The sequence below is a fragment of the Euprymna scolopes genome, chromosome 1 (genome assembly GCF_053919585.1).
Source record: "Euprymna scolopes isolate OS-2025 chromosome 1, ASM5391958v1, whole genome shotgun sequence".
Classification (NCBI taxonomy): Eukaryota; Metazoa; Mollusca; class Cephalopoda; order Sepiida; family Sepiolidae; genus Euprymna; species Euprymna scolopes.
In genome coordinates, this window is record NC_136482.1 from 32,793,280 (window position 1) to 32,815,653 (window position 22,374).

The following is a 22,374-nucleotide window of genomic DNA, read 5'->3' on the forward strand; positions in this document are numbered from 1 at the left end:
AATGGCTAAGAATAATATTAGCCATTACTTATATAAAAGAGATAGGCATAAAAACTTTATATATACAAGAGATAGGTATAAAAAGTTTATATATACAAGAGATAGGTATAAACAATTTTATATATACAAGAGATATGCATAAAAAGTTTATATATACAAGAGATAGGTATAAAAAGTTTATACATACAAGAGATAGGTATAAAAAGTTTATATATACAATAGATAGGTATAAAAGTTTATATATACAATATATAGGTATAAAAAGTTTATATATATGAGATAGGTATAAAAAGTTTATCTATACAAGATATAGGTATAAAAAGTTTATATATACAAGAGATAGGCATAAAAAGTTTATATATACAAGAGATAGGTATAAAAGTTTATATATACAAGAGATAGGTATAAAAAGTTTATATATAAAAGAGATAGGCATAAAAAGTTTATATATACAAGAGATAGGTATAAAAAGTTTATATATACAAGATATAGGTATAAAAAGTTTATATATACAAGAGATAGGTATAAAAAGTTTATATAAACAAGAGATAGGTATAAAAAGTTTGTATATACAAGATACAGGTATAAAAAGTTTATATATATAAGAGATAGGTATAAAAAGTTTATATATACAAGATATAGGTATAAAAAGTTTATATATATGAGATAGGTATAAAAAGTTTATATATACAAGAGATAGGTATAAAAAGTTTATATATACAAGAGATATGCATAAAAAGTTTATATATACAAGATATAGGTATAAAAAGTTTATATATACAAGAGATAGGTATAAAAAGTTTATATATACAAGAGATAGTTATAAAAAGTAAGGAAGAAAACTGCTGTAAACATTGAGATTCTTATGGATGGCTTTGCTCGCGATGAAACGTCGACTAAAACTTCTTGGTCTTTCTTTCTCATCCAATCTTTCTTGGAGTTCATGTATTAAATCCATTGCTCTTTCTGTGTCTCGTAAAATCGGTTCTCTCTATCGATCTAAATACTTTCTCATACTTGAGGCTATTGTCTATCCCTAACAAATCTACAATCAGACAATGTATGGAGTATCGTTCTTATATTTGGGCCAGCGAATTTGTGTCCCATTTGAAAGTTCTTGATAAATTGCAGAAAAATATCTGCAATTTGATTGCCCCCCCCACTTTCTTCTTTATTGCAGCCTTTCTCACAGGCGTGACGTTACTAGTCTCTACAAAATATTATTATTTTAAAGACTGTAAGGTTGTAGAACTCTCTTCCGGTTCACTGTTTTCCATCATCTACAGACTAGGTTTTTTTTTTCAAAACTAAGGTCAATAGACATCTTCTGTATTTGCAATAATGAGCTTTCGTTTTTGTTAGCTCCTGACATCAAGTAGCTTCATGCCTTGTCCCGAGCGATTTCCATAAAAAAAACATGCGTAATACTGCATGTTTAGTCGTGTGTACATATATATGCTGCAGACGGGTGGCTTGCAACAGGAAAATATTTAGCTAATCAAAGAGAAACCGCCCTAGTAATCAGTTAAGCTCTTTGAAACATTAATAGCTTATTTAAAACAAGAGTTTATGCTCATAAACCAGACCACTTATACTCCCAGATAATTAATGCCCGATTCATATTATAGATACTCTGTTCAATAAGTTTTATGTCCAGTGATTAAACAGCCCATTAGTTTCAAGTATGTACTTCGTGCCTTGTCTGGGGCGATCTTCATAAAAAGATGTTTGTTTTTGCTTTATAATCTGGTCCCAATCATAGCAATCATCCCCTGAACACGTGCTTTAACCTAATATGGTACAATAATATAATACCCTGGACACTTTGTATGCATATGATTTTTTGCACTCCTCAAGATATAAATACAGAAGAGTATTGCGTAAAGCTAAGTGCCAATATTATTTCCAACATCCACTGCGCGTGCGCGCGCACACACATATACACGCCTTATTATTAATATTTAATTTTAATGTATTTATAAAGAAAAATAATACTTTTAGTGCATATATTCAATAGTTTTTCCAAATAGCCACAAATAATTTAACTCAATAAAAATTAATTTGCATTTTCAGAGCATATATCTTGGACATAAACATTCCAAAACAGAGATACAATTTGCATCACACTTATGCTATTTTTTATTAGCACAATTATTCTTACACATGTTTCGTGAATAGCGAAAATTTTCAAAACACTCACCAGAGACAGATTTATGTTTCCCATAAAAGAAGACACAGTTGGAGTTTTTTCTCTCCCTCCTCTTTTTTCTTTTTCTTTTTTTTTCTTAGATTAAAAAGGATAAAAATTGATAGAAAGGAAATAGAAATCCTAAAAAGTCATAAAGGTGAAGATCTTACTGATGAGTTGTTTATGCAACGAAAACGCGTAAGACAAATTATACTACTAATAAAATAACATGAGTGTGATGTAAATCCATGTTTGGTTTCGTATGACTTATTTTGATATATATATATATATATATATATATATATATATATATATATATATATATATATATATATATTCTATTATATATATATATTCTATTGTGTTCTATCTATCTATATATGTAGTATTTTTTAAATGCAATTTTGGCTATGTGAGTGAGTTCCTTTCCTACGGACTTCAAAACGGCAAGATCGATTAAAAAAATTCGGACAAATACACTTGCTGTATCCGAGAGTGTTCTTACGTATGTTTTGTGTCGGCATACGCCCAATAAGTATCAGAAATCGATAATAAAACAATCCGATTAAAGAAAGAATGTCTGATTTTGATCAACGTTAACAAATTAATACATATTTACATCAAAAGTGCATTTGAGAAATTGTATCGCCGCAGAAGCAGAAATGCCAGGTCTTTAAAATCAACTGTAGATTCTTTCATAAGACAGGATGCGTTCAAAATGAATGTTTTTAGAACACAACTGAACCATGATACTTGACTTTGTACGTTTAACCTTAATTCAAATGTTTATGTAAGTGAAACTTCCTCCCAGTATAACGTGGATAGCATGCAATTAATCGATTTGTTGAAAAAAAAGAAGGTCGATTTCACCAGTTTCGATGACAATAAAACATGGGAGGGTGAAACATTTGTTTCTCCTCATTCCATTCCGGACACTGTCGGGGCTCTCGTTTAGTATATATATATATATATATATATATATATATATATATATATATATATATATATATAGTTTTAGGAAGCTTTGAATAAAAATGTAAAAATAAAAATGAAGAAGGCAATTTAAATTCCCAGAAAAAAACAAACAAATTTAAGCTATCGCATACTTAGCACTTGTATAATCCGATTCTAAAATGTTTACAATTATAAAAGAGAATTCTAACTATATACGAAAAAAAAACTTATCTAAAATTGTTAAATAGAAATAGACTTAGCACTAGCATAAGCCGACTTCTAAAAAGTTTACAATTATAAAAGATAATTCAAGTATATAAGGATAAAAAAAACTTAACTAAAATTTGTTAAATAGAAAAATAGGATCATCAGCTGTCTACCATGTAGCTGTTTCGAAGATTTCAATATAAATATATATATATAATTTGTTGTTAAAATTCACCGATAATATTCAATGATAACATAGGAAGTCCTAATACGATAGCTCAATATTGTGAATAGAGCATTAATAAAGTTGGGGAATATATGAATAATTCATACGAAAGAGAAGTAAGCAAATATATTATTAAAAAATAAACACTAATTTGTTTTATCTTTTATGTTCAACTGAAGGTCCGATAATCCCTTAGATTTCAATATTTCGAAAAAAAAAATCTTTTCTCGTCAGAGAGAAAACATCTTGTAATAAAATTAGAGCTTCAAATAATGCAAAGAATGTTAAATAAAAAATTGAAAGTGTTTGTGAAATGATATTGAACATAAATTAAAAAAAAAACATTCATTTTGAAAACAAATCCAACATTATGTATATCGTCATCTTTTGCTTCTGTTAAGAAGTGCGTGTTTGATTCGATGATGTTGCTATTTAGGTCATTAATAAAAAAAATCGACATTGCTCTGACTTACACAGCTTTCAGATAAACGGTTACAGTTGTCTTATATTGGATATGTATTTTCTTTATATCTTTTGCATATCATGATAGGCTGTACAAAGCGTTGGTTTCGAAAACATTGTAGGATGTTTTCCTATAATAAAAACAACTACTTATTTTTGTTATATGCATAGTTAAATGTATCTTCACTGATGATCTAAAAAGTAACTGCTTAGGTCATTAATAAGAACAAAGCTACATGACACTATCTTTCACAGCTTTTAGGTAAATAAGTTGCTTTTTATAATAATTATTAAATTATATTACACACTCACACATATATATATTTGTATATATATATATATATATATTTGTATGTATATATATATATATATATATATATATATATATATATATATATATATTTGCATATTTTGGCAGCAAGTCATCATTATTCAAGCACGTCTAATCGAACACGACGGAGTTATTCTTTTTTCCAAACTTTCTGGATACCTTTTCCATTTGCCGAGCGGTCTTTTAAATTTCAGTAGGTATGTTATATAAAATAGCGCCCAAAAGTTGTTGTTTAGTAATATTCTTCTCAAGCGATTTCTGTCGGTGTATCCGATTATCATCAGGAGCGATTGTTGTTGTTTTCTGTTTTTTCCTTTAATGTTTGGTGTATTTATATATTTTTAGTTGGTTATAAACGTTGGTTGCAACAGGATTATATATATATGTTATTTCTTGCATATTATAATAGGAGATATAAGATTTTGATAACATTTTTATGACATTTATAGAATTTTATCACAAAAATCAAGAGCAAAATAACGACCACAAGGATTAGGGTTGATTACAACAAATAAATCCCAACAACAAAGAATGACAGTTTAATAATTCTTTCACATTACAAACTGAATAACAGTACGACATTTTCCTATTTCAAATTTCCCTTACAAAACAAATCAACGTCAACTTTAAATGCGCAACTGTCAAATGAAATGGTACTATTAAATCCACTGCAATCCATATGGTTTTCTTCTTAAACAAAGCAGACATTTTACGGATTACTTTCGTGAATAAAACATCTATTCGCAATAAATAAGTTATTAAGAATATAATTTACAAATTGAGTTATATCCAGTAGAGTGCACACTAATGAGCTCATTTGTTTAAATATTTTTCAGCCAACCAGAAAATAGCACATGTTACCAGAATGTCGCTTTTGGACATCGAGACTAGAAAATCTTTAAATTGTTAATATTTTCGCTCAACTTGTGGTTCTAAAAATGCACGATTAACACAGTTCTCAGTGGTTCCAGAAATACGAATTATCTTTCTTTAATAAGAATTTTAGAGTTTATGGTTAAGAAAAACGTAGTGGCAAAAAAAAAAAGAAAAAGAAAAAAAAAAGCGTACACTTTGCAATTATACGAGTAGCTTAATGCAGGAAATTGATCCCTAGCTTTTTCATAAAAGCAATCAACACACAATGTTTTAGATACATTTTCTGAGTCTTTCATTTCATCGAGTGTAAACACATCTTATAGTATAATGCTACATGGAATATTTGTAAGTAAAACAATTAGCAAACACCCCTCCCTATATATATTCCTAGCGAGTATAAGATTCCTTCTTGTGTGACATCGGCTTGAGTTATAGCTTAGTTGGGTGACCACATCTCTTGTTCGAGACGAATTAGATTCGTTCCATAGTCAGATTTCGCCGCAGTTTGCTTGATCTGTGTTAGTTTACAGACTTTCTTGTCTATCTGGCGGGTTTACTCAGATAGCAGAGCGTTCGCCTTGCATGCGAGAGGGTTTCGAATCCAGAGTTCGGATATGTCTAACTGATGAGCCCAAATGAATGCGAAACTTGGACTTCTACTTTGTTGGCTGTCATGGCTCTTGTGAACTGCAACGTTGTTTGGCTGTGGAAATAATTATATATATATATATATATATATATATATTTACACATTATAGATGATGAGAACAATATATGTACCGTCGGTTTCAAATCCAAGCAATATTTTTTTCATGAAGTAGACATAAACAAGGCTGGAGAGAGTCCCATGAAGGAAACGAATTATCGATCCCTTTTATTTGCGAAATATTAACAATCAGTATCGGACATCAATTGATAATTGTTGTTGTTGTTTCATCCAGTGCCTGTAGACGCAGGTGAAACGGGAACAAATTCCCCGGAATCTTTTCACGTTTTTGCTAATGGCTGGAAATACTTGATGCTTCGCCAAGGCTATCAAGGGTATTTTTTTTTTATCGTAACTCCATCACTAGATGGGTTGTCTACCACGGCTAAAGAGAGGCCCATCTACCTTCGAGAGAAGGGTAGGCCGCGCCAATTTTCCTAACCTAGTATTTTTACATCGCGGTACATACAGCACCTCGTCTTCTCAAATGGTCACCCATCTGGTACTGGCCAGGCTCAACGTTGCTTAACTTCGGTGATTTGGTGAGAACAGGCGTACCAACGTGATTGCGCCGTATCTGGAGAGAACCGGTGTGTCAACGAATATGTTGATTATTGATACTATTCAAAAACTTTTAATTCTAAAAGTGTTTCAGGAGCATAATATGGACACAGCCATCCATGTGACAATTCAAATACCTTAGATTTGCTTTAAATTTGAGTCATAATCATTAGACACCAATTAAACGAGATTCCATTAATTTTAATTTCTTGTTAAGACTCCTTGAGCTTAAGCGTTAAATTCGATGCATTGTATAATACAAAAATAATGTATATTTATTTATTCATTTGCGAACTATTATCCTAATATTCTAGTTGTTGTTTGACGACGTTTCACCCAACTATACCTCTGGCCTTCGTGAGATGGTAAAAACGTAGCGAGACGACAACTATGGAAGGCAGTAATTACTAAGGATACATTATTCCTATTTTGTCGCGGTTTATCACCTGACGAAGGCCACAGCTGGCCGAAACGTTGTGAAACAACTAGAAGATGAGGATAATATTCCGCAAATAATAAATAAATAAAAATAAATAAATAAATAAATAAATAAAAATAAATAAATAAAAAAAATAAATAAATAAAATAAGTATAAAAATAAATAAATAAATAAAAATAGATAAATAAATAAAAATAAATAAATAAAAATAAATAAATGAAAATAAAAATAAATAAATAAAAATAAATAAATTAGTAAAAATTAATAAAAAATATAAGTAAATAAATAAATAAAAATAGATGGATAAATAAATAAAAATAGATAAATAAATAAATAAAAATAGATAAATAAATAAAAATAAATAAATAAAAATAAAAATAAATAAAAATAAATAAATAAAAATAATGAAATAAAAATAATGAAATAAAAATGAATAATGAAATATAAATAAATAAAAATAAATAAATAAAAATAAGTAAATAAATAAATAAAAATAAATAAATAAAAATAAATTAATAAAAATAAATAAAAATTAATAAATAAAATAGATAAATAAATTACTAAAGTATTCCAATAATAAAAATAAAAATAATGTAATGGATTTCGATGAAAATTAGAAATAGTATTCGAGACAGAAAGTTCAGTATAATTATATCTTTATTTGAATTATAGTAAAATAATAGTAACAGTGGTGCAAACAGTGGTGCAAAACTGTTCTGTCCAGAAGCGGTTATTCTTTTTGTCATTGCGAAACTGTACTTTAATGTCTGAACTTTTTTTTACTGTCATCAGTGTAGCGGTTAATTGCGAAATATAGGTCATTGCCTATGAGGTCAAGCGGGGTTTATAGAAGAGCTTAATTAGCGTCGACATACAATCCAGGGGGTCTTTTCAAAGTTATATGCATTATGTTTTCGTTTTATTTAATCTTTTTTAGTTCTTCTTTTTTTTTCCCGACAAAACAAACGAAGTCATTAACTCAATTAATCACACGAATCAAAGGATTTACTGTTTGAAACCTGTTTTAGTTCCTTCGCGGATGATTGGTAACACAAGCACCTTTCTTTGAATTCCTGAAATTGGATAGTAAGGAGACCCTAGCAAAGCGTGTAATTTTCTTCTCGTTGTCTATCTGTCCCCTTCCTTTCCTCACTCTGTAAATCCACCGCAGTAAACTTCGTACGATGTTATTCAGCGTTAAAAAAAAAAAAAGAAAAAAAGAGAGAGAAAAAAAATGGTCTCTACTCAAGGTTATTAACGCGTAATTCATTTCCGGGAATATAAGTTCACATTTCACGGCCTTAATAACGTCAATTAGAAGGTAACCCGCCGGATAAGTTACGTCTCAACACGTGTCTACTATTGTGACGTGTATAATCACGCGTAATTACAGCGATAAGGATTATGGGAGTCTTAGCTTCCGGTCTCGCGTCTTCGGAAGTCGACGGAAAATGACCCAGATGTAACAATGGTTAATAAATCGTCACATGGTTAAGTCGATATGGCAACCGATTGATTGTTCGAGACATAACAACTCCATTTTTTCGCGCTAAATGTTGAGTTTTTCGAGTTCGATTTGTAGACGAATATCACTAAGGAAAATTTCTGTCAAAATTATAATCATTCAGATATTTATATTATTTGTTTTATTCATATTACTGTCTTCATCGTGTGTTGTTCTCCGAACGTTTCAGCCGATGTAACCTCTATTAATTGTATTTATCATATTTTAAATATTTCCCAATTTTCAGTTTCGTTGTTATATTATCAAGGTTAAAAAAATGAAGTAAGGGATAAATGCTAGATAAAGTTACAATTCTAAGTGACACTCTTTTGGCGGTTGAAAGTTCAATCCTTAGTGCTAAGAATACAATTCTGAATTACTTAAGACTTCTCTCCGGTCATAGCTGACCGACTGAGAGCATCTTATCTCTAAGGATTAAATAAAGGGTTCCGTTCGAATTTCATGCAGATTCTTGACTTTGGCCGAAAGGTTCCGGAGTTTGACAAGATAACCTGAAGAAGTTCGGAGTTTACATCGACCCAAAAATTGTGAGAATAACACTCAAGATGAGAGTCGTAGTTCAAATAATGCAAATTATCAATCATCATCGCAAAATTTCAGAAACATAATTCAGCATTTCTTCTCCCCAATTTTTTTCTGTTTTCGCCACAATATCCCTTATATCATTAAAAAAATTTTTTTTATTCAATTTTCACCCCAAACAAGGCACAGTGCCACTTTGAAGTAGGGGGCTACTATCGGGGACATAAGTTGCGGGGATATTATGAAGGGAGATGAGTAGCAAGATGTCTGTTCACATTCCTCTTGAACTTCTGCATATCAGTACAGTTGGGAAAGCAGAGTCCCGGATGGGAGTTCCAAAGTCTAGCAGTTCTGGGGAAGAAACTATTGAAGTAGAATGCTTTCTTACACCTAAGGATCTCTACTGTGAAGATGTGGGATTCAGTTGCTTGTCGTGTTTGTCGGGGGTAGTCACGTCGAGGGGGTACAAGTGCTTGTAGTTCGTCAGAATGTTCACCAGTAAAGTACTTGTAAAACAGGCAGAGGGATGCAACATTTCGTCGATGGGACAGAGGCTGAAGCTTAGATGACAGTTCAGGACCTATCAGGTTGGCGACTCTCTTTTGAACCTTGTCAAAGTGTGAGAGACATGTAGCAGATGCACCAGCCCGAATGTGACAACAGTACTCCATACATGGGCGAATGGTGGCCTTATAGAGGTACAGGATATTTTTAGGCGTAAGTAGCTTTCTAGCACGGTAGAGAGAGCCCATTTGTTTTTGTTACGCTATTTACACTTAAGTGAAAAACCGTATCACTTCTTTATAATTCACTCATTGTTAAAGATTCAAGTTCATTTTCGATATGAGGCGAAGATGATTTTTTTTAGCTTTTTGAACAACAGAATAATTTAGCCAAATATGAAATGACGTTAATGAAATGACTTAATAACAATTTATTTTCATTTGTGATTTTCGTTTTATGTAAGTGCCACTGGTATCTGGCATAAAGCTATAATTCTCGTTAGATCAGTGAATTTAAGAAACGTTAAGCGAGATTGATGACCATTTGGGAATATCAGGCGCGGTATATATGAGGAAATCGATATCTCCCTGTAAGAAGTGCAAAAAGCCTAACATGATCATATACCTTGTAGGGATATACTAGCGAATATTTCCATGAAATTTCCTCCATCCACGCTTAGAATACGTGTCGCTCCGATACGGTACGAGTGCTCATGATATTTCGCATGATGCTTGACTGTGGTGTTGCTCTGTGGTAAAATTATAACTGAATTATCAAAAATTTGGTTATGAATGTTATTTTGATCAGTATTAAAAGAAAGCCATGAATTTCATAGCTGTTCTAGTTTTAAATCTGTCAGACAGTTGGTTAACAACTAATGACTCGTTCTCTAATGGAGATTTTAAGGCTATGACTCTTGCTTATGTTTCACGACTGTTAGAGATATGTTCCGTATGGTATCTTGTGAAATAAGATTTTACATACTTTAAGATTTAAATATACGTATTCAATCAGTACTCTAATGATTAAAGCAGCATAAATACCATATATTAGTATTTGAATTTGAATAGAAAAAGTATAGAAGAGGGGGGCTGTTTCTGTATTTTTAGAAGTGAGGAGTGTTTTTGTGGATAGTATTTCTTGTCCATGATTTATATAAATAAGATGTTTTGCTAACAAGAAATTATTAATGTTAAATACATATATTGTGTTTCTTATTCACACATAAATGACTAAAAGATATTTTAATACACACACACACACACACACACATATATTTCTTTGTTTACACAGCTACATATGTGTATACATGTCTCAGCGAAAAGCTCGTTCGAAACGTAGCTTCTCTAGGCTTGCATATAGACATAAATGTAGCGAATACTGTTTGTATAATCAAAGAACTTTGTACTATATACATGCAGGTATACACACACATACATACACACACACGCACAGTCCATCTTTATTATAAGGGAAGTACAATATATATATATATATTAGTGTTGGGACGATCATTTAGAAAATCGGAACTGTTTGGCGTATCGGAATTAGTATCGGAATCGGAAAACTTGAGTCTACTTTCGGATGTTCAAAAAGATTAAAAAATTTTTTTTTTTAACCATACTCTCAGTTACTTGCACTAATGATAAATATTTTTTTAAACTCTTAGTAAAAATAAAATGTATAGATCATAATAACATCAAAATACAATGTACATTAATTTTACTTGTGTAAACAAATAAAACTTTGAACAATTTCGTTAAGTAAACCTATAAAGAATGCAGTTTATTTACAAGGTTCTGAATAATGTTTAAATATTAAATAAAACATTTTTGCCAAAAAAATACTAGCAAACTGGACTGATAATTAAACTAAAGGTAAAACATATTTTTATTTTATTTATTAGATTTATTTAGCTCATACTTTAAGGCTTCTATCGGTTTTTAAAATTATATTTTGGGCTTTTGTCCGGTCGACTTTTGTCCGGTCGACTAATGTCCGGTCCCAATCCAGGATTAGCAAATCTTACAAGGGGTAGCCAAAATGTGTGAAAGAAAAACTATACATGTTTAAGCCATCGTTTGAACTAACAATAAATGATTTTTTAAATTACAAAAAAGCCAACGTCTGCATGTAAGAGCATACTTGGTATAAGTTCTTTGGATTTGATGTACTATATCTGGTTGTAAAAAGATCTAAACATATAAAAGATGACAAAATAGAGATAGACGATAATTCAATCTAGTAAAAAAATGATTCATTGTTTATTAAAACGATTTGGCAATTTAGTTGACATTTCGCTCCCACTGATAAGACACACTAGAGACTGAACATTTTCCAATATTAAAATGTAAATTGATTTTTTAAACTATGTCAAAAACATTTCAAATTTGTTTTATGTAAAGAAACAAATTTTATATTGTTTTATTCGTTTGTGTTACTATTTAGCTTATATTTAAATGTATTTTGTCGAATGAAATAAAATATTTTACTATGTCAGGAAAAAATGAAATGAGATTTTACATTTTAGGCGACTATGTGTGAACACTGCGAAAAAGATAAAAGGGATAAAAACACAAAAAACGCTCAATGATGCAAAAAATTTAGTGTAAGTAATATATTACACACATAAATTGAACATAAAATGAATTCCCATTTCGGAGACATTCTAGCGTTTCTAATAGTGTTAAAACTAAAAGTTTTTTATGTGGATTCAAATTTTGTGGATTTTGGGGGGGTCGTGGGGGTCTTCTTTTTAATGGTAATATAGTTTTACGATTTTGCTAGTCATATTTGGAATTAGTGGTAGAAATTTTAGTGAATATCTCTAAAAAGTTAAAATAGCTTGTAAACAATAATCATTGATTATAACATTATTGAATGTAAATCGCTTCCAGGATCAGAACTTTCGGTCTTTTAATACATGAAAATTTTCTAAGAATTTTTAATCCAGTTTAAATAAATTTCAGATATGTATTATTGTTGGATATTTAGGCGGCAACGTCGAAGGGGCCAACGATTATTATGATTATTCGAGTTAAAAAGTTGTTTCAGCTAAAATATGTTTCAGAATAATGAAACGATTTAGATATTTATTTACATTTAATAGTTACCAGGAATGTGAAATTCAAACTGACATAATAACAATTTAGCTGACGACTTAGAAATGATGACATGTAAAAACATCAGGTGATTATCTTAGTGACGTATAGTAATGGCGTCATTTAGAAGGTGAGATGTTTTCTTTTGTTTTAGATGCGTGGAAATTAGAGTAAATCAGAGCCGGGAGAGGGACAGAAACGGTTGACAAATCGTGATGGCTACGAGTAGAGGTTTAGGGTTAGGGTTAGTAGAGGGGTAAGAAATAGTGAAAAAAAAACCCCACTATGGAATGAAAAAGATGCCGGAAATAAAACCCGAGGCTTTGCCGTTCTTGGGAAGACTTTCCTTTGCAGCGTTTCCGTCAAACAAGGCGAATGATGGACCAGATATGTTTCCTAATTGGCTAGATATTGAAACCCAAAATAAGTGTTATTCGTTCTTTTGTGTTGCAAAGGTATTTATGTATATTATTGTTGCATCGTGAACTGTATTTAAATGTACATACGCACACAACGAGCTCTAGATTAGACCATCACAATGCTAGACGCTCATAGACGAAGACATGTACATACATACATACATACATACATACATACATACATACATACATACATAATCCATAATACATAATACATACATACATACATAATACATACATACATAATACATACATAATACATACATAATGCATACATACATACATGCATACATACATAATACATAATACATACATAATACATACATGCATACATACATAATACATACATAATACATACATACATACATAATACATACATAATACATATATAATGCATACATGCATACATAATACATACATACGTACATAATACATGCGATAACACAAATACATGAATTTATACACGATTCACCCCCATACAGACGCCTACACAACATTATTATGGAAATCAGACCGAAAAAAGATGGGGGAAAAAGCCAATATATAACGAATACATATTATCAAGAGAAAGATAAGTTACTCTTCTACCTACCTGGATAAGTTATTTGTGATTTAACTTATTTAAAAGTGTTTATCTACTTCTAAACACAAGTAGCGCCAAGTTGCTAAGTTGGAAGACAACAAGTTGGCGGAAACGAGGATGCCATTTTTTTTGAGTCTCGAGAATCACTCAAAACTCGAAAATAAAAAAAAATCCTAATAGAAATCTACACAACAAGTGTCACATAAATAGAGCTTATGAATAGCAGTATAAAAGTATACGCATGACAAGTAAACAACACAATAACAACTGTTTCATTCCCGAGGTAAAAAAATCATCAGGCTAACTGCACGGATTTGCCTTTTAGCTTAAAAACGAGGAGTACCAAAATCGTTTTTCAATGTAAATCTGTGCGATTGTTTCCCTTGAGAATGAAGTCTTTTATAAGTACCACACAAAAGAAAACTACATAGAATGAATGCTTTTGTTATGGTGAGAAAATATATTCTAAAAGAGAGTGCGCTCCATCAGAGAAACATGGTGAAAAAGATATATGTGTGTAACAGGATATGTGTGTAACAATATATGTGTGTAACAGGATATGTGTCTGACAGGATATGTGTGCAACAGGATATGTGTGTAACAGGATATGTGTGTGACAGGATATGTGTATGACAGGATATGTGTTTAACAGGATATGTGTGTGACAGGATATGTATGCAACAGGATATGTGTTTAACAGGATATGTGTTTAACAGGATATGTGTCTGACAGGATATGTGTGCAACAGGATATGTGTGTAACAGGATATGTGTGTGACAGGATATGTGTTTAACAGGATATGTGTGTGACAGGATATGTGTGTGACAGGATATGTGTGTAACAGGATATGTGTGTGACAGGATATGTGTGTGACAGGATATGTGTGTAACAGGATATGTGTGAGACAGGATATGTGTGTAACATGATATGTGTTTAACCGGATATGTGTGACAGGAGATGTTTGTGACAGGATATGTGTGTAACAGGATACGTGTGTGACAGGATGATATGTGTGTAACAGAATATGTGTGTAACAGGATATGTGTGTGACAGGATGATATGTGTGTAACAGGATATGTGTGTGACAGGATGATATGTGTGTAACAGGATATTTGTGTAACAGGATATGTGTGTGACAGGATATGTGTTTAACAGGATATGTGTGTGACAGGCTATGTGTGTAACAGGATATGTGTGAGACAGGATATGTGTGTAACAGGATATGTGTTTAACAGGATATGTGTGACAGGATATGTGTGTAACAGGATATGTGTGTGACAGGATGATATGTGTGTAACAGGATATTTGTGTAACAGGATATGTGTGTGACAGGATATGTGTTTAACAGGATATGTGTGTGACAGGCTATGTGTGTAACAGGATATGTGTGAGACAGGATATGTGTGTAACAGGATATGTGTTTAACAGGATATGTGTGACAGGATATGTGTGTAACAGGATATGTGTGTGATAGGATACGTGTGTAATAGGATACGTGTGTGACAGGATGATATATGTGTGACAGGATGATATGTGTGTAACAGGATATATAAGACGGAAGCGCACATTAAATAAGTTTTCAGACTTTTTCGTATGGACACTTTTATTCATAGTACACACATGAAACTCCTTTGGCTTGAATGTACCTGTCGTACCGTATGCCATTTCATGCATTAATGCTTGACGATTCTTTACAAAGATAAATGCAAGAACTCAAATGTAGCCTCTATGTTTCTAGACATTTATGTTAGAAATTTTTTTAAGCTAATGAAATAAGGAAATAATTATTTGTATATTGAATTCCTTTTTTTTTAGAATACACTTTGTGCATTTTTATTTGCATGCTTTAATTCCTCTGATACACAAGATATTACACCTACATAGGATATTATATAGATATAGCACAAAAGAAAGACTACAAAATGAAATACTTTTATTATATATCGAGAAAGAAATCCGAGAAGAGAGTGTGCTTAATCGGACAAGTATAGTGAAAAAGATATACATTCGCGTGATATGCACGTCTATAATGCACATTTAATTACGACAACATTATCCACATTATGATTGACAGAAATAAAAGAGTACGCTAGAAAGAAAAGATTGTGCTGCTATAGCGAACGAAAGGACGTTCTGGAAGAAAGTGTTTCTCATCTTTAAAGAAAGTTCTGAGGTGAACGCGATTCAAAGAGACACGAGAGGGCCGGAGACTTACCTCCACCTGCGGCGCCCGTCGTCTTTTTAGCTGAAACAGATTCCGATAAAAAAAAACAGAACAGAAAGTATTTTACTAAAAATAAAGAAACAAACGAAACTAATTTTTCGGTGGATAATACGCAATGTTTTTTAAATTGATACGCACCATCTTAGCGGAAAATACAATTGAAATGGTCCCAAATCTTTAAGGGCCTCATGAAGGGGTCATAAGAGCATAACTCTCTTAAAACTTCGCGTAGATTCTATTTTAATGAAATTTAAATCATATGTATATAGTTTTCTGTGGAAGACAATGGAAGTGATAGTAAAAATCAAAAGCGACCGAACATCCTTTAACAGTTTAAATATATTCTATTTTAATGAAATATATATCATATGTATAAAATCATCCGAAAGAAAAACAAAACAAAAAACAATAGAAGTTGCCCCAAATCTTTATGCTATCCCCAATGTGCCGAACATTTATGATAAAACCTGCATTATAATTTCAAATACGTATATTTTAATGAAATCTAGAGAATTTTACATTTCGCTTTCTTCCGACTATATTAAGGGACGAGGAAGCTGGAAAAGAAAGGTAGTAAAAACAAAAATTAACATGGTGCTACAATTATAGTATAATTATACGAGGGGTGTGCAATAAGTAATGCCCCTGGCCCACTTCCATTTATCTGATCTAGCTGAAATTTTGTATGTGCAATGACTTATATCTCTACGGGTTATGTGGCAAATTACAGCTCTGAACTAATTGTGGTTTCTGTTTTACAGGTGTTTGAACTGAGTCAGATGTGAAATGGAGCCTGTTGAATGTCGAGCAGTTATCCGGTTTTTGTATTTGAAAGGACGCACACCACAAGAGACTTTTGATGAAATGAAAGAAACTTACGGAAATAATGCCCCATCATATGACCTTGTAAAACGCTGGCATCGTTAATTCAAACATGGCCGGAAGTCTGTGGAAACAGCGCCCAGACCTGGTCGCCCACTTCTGCCATTGATGAGGCATCTGTCCGCCAAGTTGATGCTGCCATTTTGGAAGATCGGCGCATTAATATTCGCCAAATAGCTGATGTCAAGATTAGTAGAGGGTCTCTGGTAACTATCATTCATGACCATTTGCATATGCATAAGGTGTCTGCCAGATGGATTCCCAGATTGCTCACACCATTCCAGAAGCGAGAACGTGTCGAGTGCTCGGGGATGAATTTGGAAATGTGCCAAGAAGATGGGTCAAAGTTTTTCAATAGACTGATTACACAGGATGAAACCTGGGTCCATCACTATGATCCAGAGACCAAAGCCCAGTCAATGCAGTGGAAGCACTTGGACTCACCACCTCCAAAGAAGGCAAGGTTGCAGCCCTCCGCTGGCAAGGTAATGCTCACAGTCACAGGGACCAGGACGGAGTAGTGATGACAGATTTCCTGGCAAAGGGTACCACAATTACAGGAGCCTATTATGCTTCACTTTTGAGGAAATTAAGAGAAGCTATCAAAATCAAGAGGTGGGGCAAGATCAGCAAAGGTACTCTCCTCCTGTAGGACAATTCTTCGGTCCACAACTCGCATGTCGCCAGATCAGAAGCACGGGCGTGTGGTTATGAAATCCTTCCTCATCCTCCCTACTCTTCTGACCTTGCACCCTCTGACTTTCACCTCTTCCCAGCCATGAAGTTGTTTTTGAAAGGAAAGCGTTTCTTAGATGATGCAGCCTTGATTTCTGAAGTCATGTCGTGGTTGGAGGACCAACCTGAGGTGTTCTACAAAAACGGTATCTAGAGCTGCATCAAACGATGGGAGAAATGCATAACTCTGGGTGGTTCCTATGTAGAGAAAGGCTAATAACTGTGCCAAGTTTCGTTGCTCTACTGCTATGGGGAGTGGATCAGTGGCATTACTTATTGCACACCCCTCGTATAATCATGATCTCCAATCAGCCCCGAGCAACGTCGGGTCATCCTTGTAGTAATTTAATAAAACGGAAATTGCTTGCTAAGTCAAAATAAGGATCTTCGTGGGGCAGATTGCTGAAACAGTCTTTCACTTGGTGATACAAGCACCAAAATTGAAATTTGTCAGGTTTGCTTCTGCAGCCATCTTGAAAACTGGCAGCCATCTTCAATTTTCTGATGGGTAACTTTCTTTTCTTAAAATGTATATTCTGAACGTCATTTGGGCCAATTTCGGTGCTTGTATCACTAAGTGAAAGATTCTTCTGGAATATTGAGATAACCTGCCCCACTATCTCAAGTTTTAAGCAATGTTTTTTTTTTTACAAACAACGCGATGCTTCTTAAGAACCGAAAACTATGTTAAATAAAGAGATACACTAATAAATACTTTTAAAAAATAAAAACAAAATAAAATATAAGAAAGTAAACGACATATTAACATTATTTGTATTATTCAGATTGCAATTCTCATCTGGGTTGTGATTCTCACAACGTTTCAGCCGATGTAACCTCCCACCTTTCTTCAGATACATCTTTTCGAATTTGTAAATCGTTATGGCAGACTTATATAAGGTGTTTTAAAATCCACCTTTTACCCAACTAACGAGGGTAGATTGTTTTTGTTTTGTCAGCTACGACCGAGCAAACTTGTTAAATAAAATATGTTATTGAAATTTCGTAGAGGTTCTCAAATTCGACATAATGATTTTAAAGATTAAAACGACACATCTGAACAAGGTCGCGGATTATTGCGACTGAAACGTTGTAAAAAAACAAGCGGGATCAGAGTAGTTCTCAATTATCCGAATGATAAAAATTATGAATTCTCATAAAAATAATTTGAAAATGAAGTCAAAAAACACGAAAATGTGAAAAATAGTTTCTCCTTTACAGTCCATTTAGCTTGTAATTTTAGCTTTTGGATTATAAAAGCGATTATTGATTATTTAATTCGATCGATTTGATTTGGTTTACTTGCAATGAATTAACGATTTGGTTTTTATTTACATGTAATTAAATAAAATTCCGATTATTAATACAAAGTGATATTTATAATTTCAGTGATTTGTGAATCGTGCGAAAGAAAGTGCGATAAATTAGGCGAGAAATAAAAATTTAAATATAAATTATCTTGAAAATGAGTACATGTTGTTGTTTTTGTGTCGATAAAACGGTTATATATATATATATATATATATATATATATATATATATATATAAAACACAAAATGTCCATATACCAAATCCCAAAGTATTATTCACCTTACCGTTTATTTCTTTCAGCATGTTAAAATGTTCAATTATTGATAGCACCTGTTTCGTAGCGCAGAAACAATCATATAACTATTATATCAACTTGTGAATATTTTCTACTTTGACTCAGTAGAAGAATAAGAATAACTTAAAAGGAAAATAAAAAGAATGTAGGCATCATTACATAAAACCGAAAAAATCCAAATGTTTGTTTGTTTGTGTGTATATGTGTGTGAGTGTTTGCTTGTTTGTGTGTATATGTGTGTGAGTGTTTGTTTGTTTGTGTGCATATGTGTGTGAGTGTTTGTTTTTTTGTGTGTATATGTGTGTGAGTGTTTGCTTGTTTGTGTGTATATGTGTGTGAGTGTTTGTTTGTTTGTGTGTAGATGTGTGTGAGTGTTTGTTTGTTTGTGTGTATATGTGTGTGAGTGTTTGTTTGTTTGTGTGTAGATGTGTGTGAGTGTTTGCTTGTTTGTGTGTATATGTGTGTGAGTGTTTGTTTGTTTGTGTGCATATGTGTGTGAGTGTTTGTTTTTTTGTGTGTAGATGTGTGTGAGTGTTTGCTTGTTTGTGTGTATATGTGTGTGAGTGTTTGTTTGTTTGTGTGTAGATGTGTGTGAGTGTTTGTTTGTTTGTGTGTATATGTGTGTGAGTGTTTGCTTGTTTGTGTGTATATGTGTGTGAGTGTTTGTTTTTTTGTGTGCATATGTGTGTGAGTGTTTGCTTGTTTGTGTGTATATGTGTGTGAGGGTTTGTTTGTCTGTGTGTATGTGTGTGAGTGTTTGTGTGTATATGTGTGTATATGTGTGTGAGTGTTTGTGTGTATGGGTGTATGAGTGTTTGTGCATTATATGGACAAAAATAGTAGACGGATTCATTGGAATAATCAAAATTATTCAAATAGTTAAAACAATGTGATCTTTAAATCTCCAGCTACAAAACAGTAAGCTAGAAGTATAAAAATAATTGCCATCCCCCGTCGTAATAACCTAATGGTTTTTTAGTTTACCACACATACGTACACGTGCGCACACAGTCCAATCACACAGAAGATATTTAATAAAAAAAGGTAAGTTTCAATGACCTGTAATTAACTTTTTTTTTTGTTATTTCCTACAATAAAATCTTACAACGAAAATATTCACTAACAAAATTCATCAACGCATGTGTTTGTGAATAAGACTTGAGAAATATTTATCATATATATATATATATATATATATATATATATATATATATATATATTATATTATTATTATTATTATTATTATTATTATTATTATTATAATAATAATAATAATAATAATAATAATAATAATAATAATAATAATAATAATAATAATAATAATAATAATAATAATAATAATAATAATAATAATAATAATAATAATAATAATAATAATAATAATAATAATAATAATAATAATAATAATAATAATAATAATAATAATAATAATAATAATAATAATAATAATAATAATAATAATAATAATAATAATAATAATAATAATAATAATAATAATAATAATAATAATAATAATAATAATAATAATAATAATAATAATAATAATAATAATAATAATAATAATAATAATAATAATAATAATAATAATAATAATAATAATAATAATAATAATAATAATAATAATAATAATAATAATAATAATAATAATAATAATAATAATAATAATAATAATAATAATAATAATAATAATAATAATAATAATAATAATAATAATAATAATAATAATAATAATAATAATAATAATAATAATAATAATAATAATAATAATAATAATAATAATAATAATAATAATAATAATAATAATAATAATAATAATAATAATAATAATAATAATAATAATAATAATAATAATAATAATAATAATAATAATAATAATAATAATAATAATAATAATAATAATAATAATAATAATAATAATAATAATAATAATAATAATAATAATAATAATAATAATAATAATAATAATAATAATAATAAGCAATTATTTTAAATACGTACAGACACAATTGTTGCATGCTTTTGCAATAATCAATGCAGGAATATACTATCCAAAACCGGTAAGTAAACACTCACGAAGACACACACACACACACACACACACACACAATATATATATATATATATATATATATATATATATATATATATATATATATATATATATAAATGTCTAACTAAAACATTTAAAAGTTGAGACTATATAATAATAACAATAATAATAATAATAATAATAATAATAATAATAATAATGATAATAATAATAATAATAATAATAATAATAATAATAATAATAATAATAATAATAATAATAGAAATATATAATGACTAGGGGTTTATACAATTATATTTTGTGGTTTGCTTTCAAATTGAATACAAGCAAGTCTAAAAAACAACACATTTTTTTATTAGATAAGTAAAAAAAAATATGAATAAAATATTAGTATAAAATTCAAGTCCAAAGGAACTGAAAACCACATTCCCGGAAAACTAATTTATTATAGAATTTGAAGAAAAAAGAAGGAAAAGAAAAAATGGCACCGATATTTTTTAATGATTTAAAACGAACGATAAATTTTCGAGCGAAACATTTTCAATTTTTTTGCATGAAAACTAAATAAAACTAACAAAATAATCATAAAATAATAAAAAAGCAGGTTCAATTATTCATGAGAAAAGTCATCTTCGTGACTTTTCTTATGAATAATTGAACCAGCTTTTTTATTGGAAATTTTAATGTTATTTGTGTATTTGCGCTTGATATTACGTTTTACATCTGGTGAAATAATTTTATTGTTCATAAAAAATTATTAGAATATGTGAAAATGATGTTAAAACGGTATTTTCCGAGTAGGGTTATAGACAATATAGGATTAGAGTTGTTAACAATTCCATTTAATAAAAATTTTAGAATTGGAACCACGTGTCAAGACTTTGCGTCAGGCAGAAATTCACTAGAGACACATAAGGTAAAACAATCATCGGTATTCTTCGTGAACCGCGAGTCAGCGAAAGAGAAAATGCTAGAGCTGCTTCTACTCTTCTATGAGATGAGTTTTGACTATTATGTATGCATTGCTTATATTGAACAGGAAAAGTAAAACCCCCGTAGCATTGTTTTCGTATTGTAGTTATCTATAATCGTTGCTATTAACCAAGAGGCAACAGGATATATCAAGTGGAAACACATGAAAAAGGGAGTACGAACTGATACTACGTGTCACCTATATAACGAAGTTCCAGCTGCTCATGTGATAAGTAACAATTCAGTTAATCTGCTGAGATAAACGGTTTCTTCATTTCTACAATATCCCTCTGTTTACTTA

At 30.8% G+C, this 22,374-nt stretch overlaps 1 protein-coding gene across 21 annotated transcripts in view; it reads right to left on the reverse strand.

Annotated features, from left to right (window-relative positions):
* The window catches only part of LOC145291288 (sodium-dependent dopamine transporter-like), a 458,811-nt gene that overhangs the window by 143,254 nt on the left and 293,183 nt on the right, over positions 1–22,374 (reverse strand). For 9 of the 21 annotated variants that reach the window (XM_080137880.1, XM_080137708.1, XM_080137716.1 and 6 more), the window contains one exon: positions 15,820–15,849. The exons of the other annotated variants lie outside the window; for them this stretch is intronic. In XM_080137880.1, the coding sequence (XP_079994006.1) occupies positions 15,820–15,849 (30 nt within the window). The remainder of the gene's footprint in view (positions 1–15,819; positions 15,850–22,374) is intronic. 21 annotated transcript variants of the gene reach the window in all.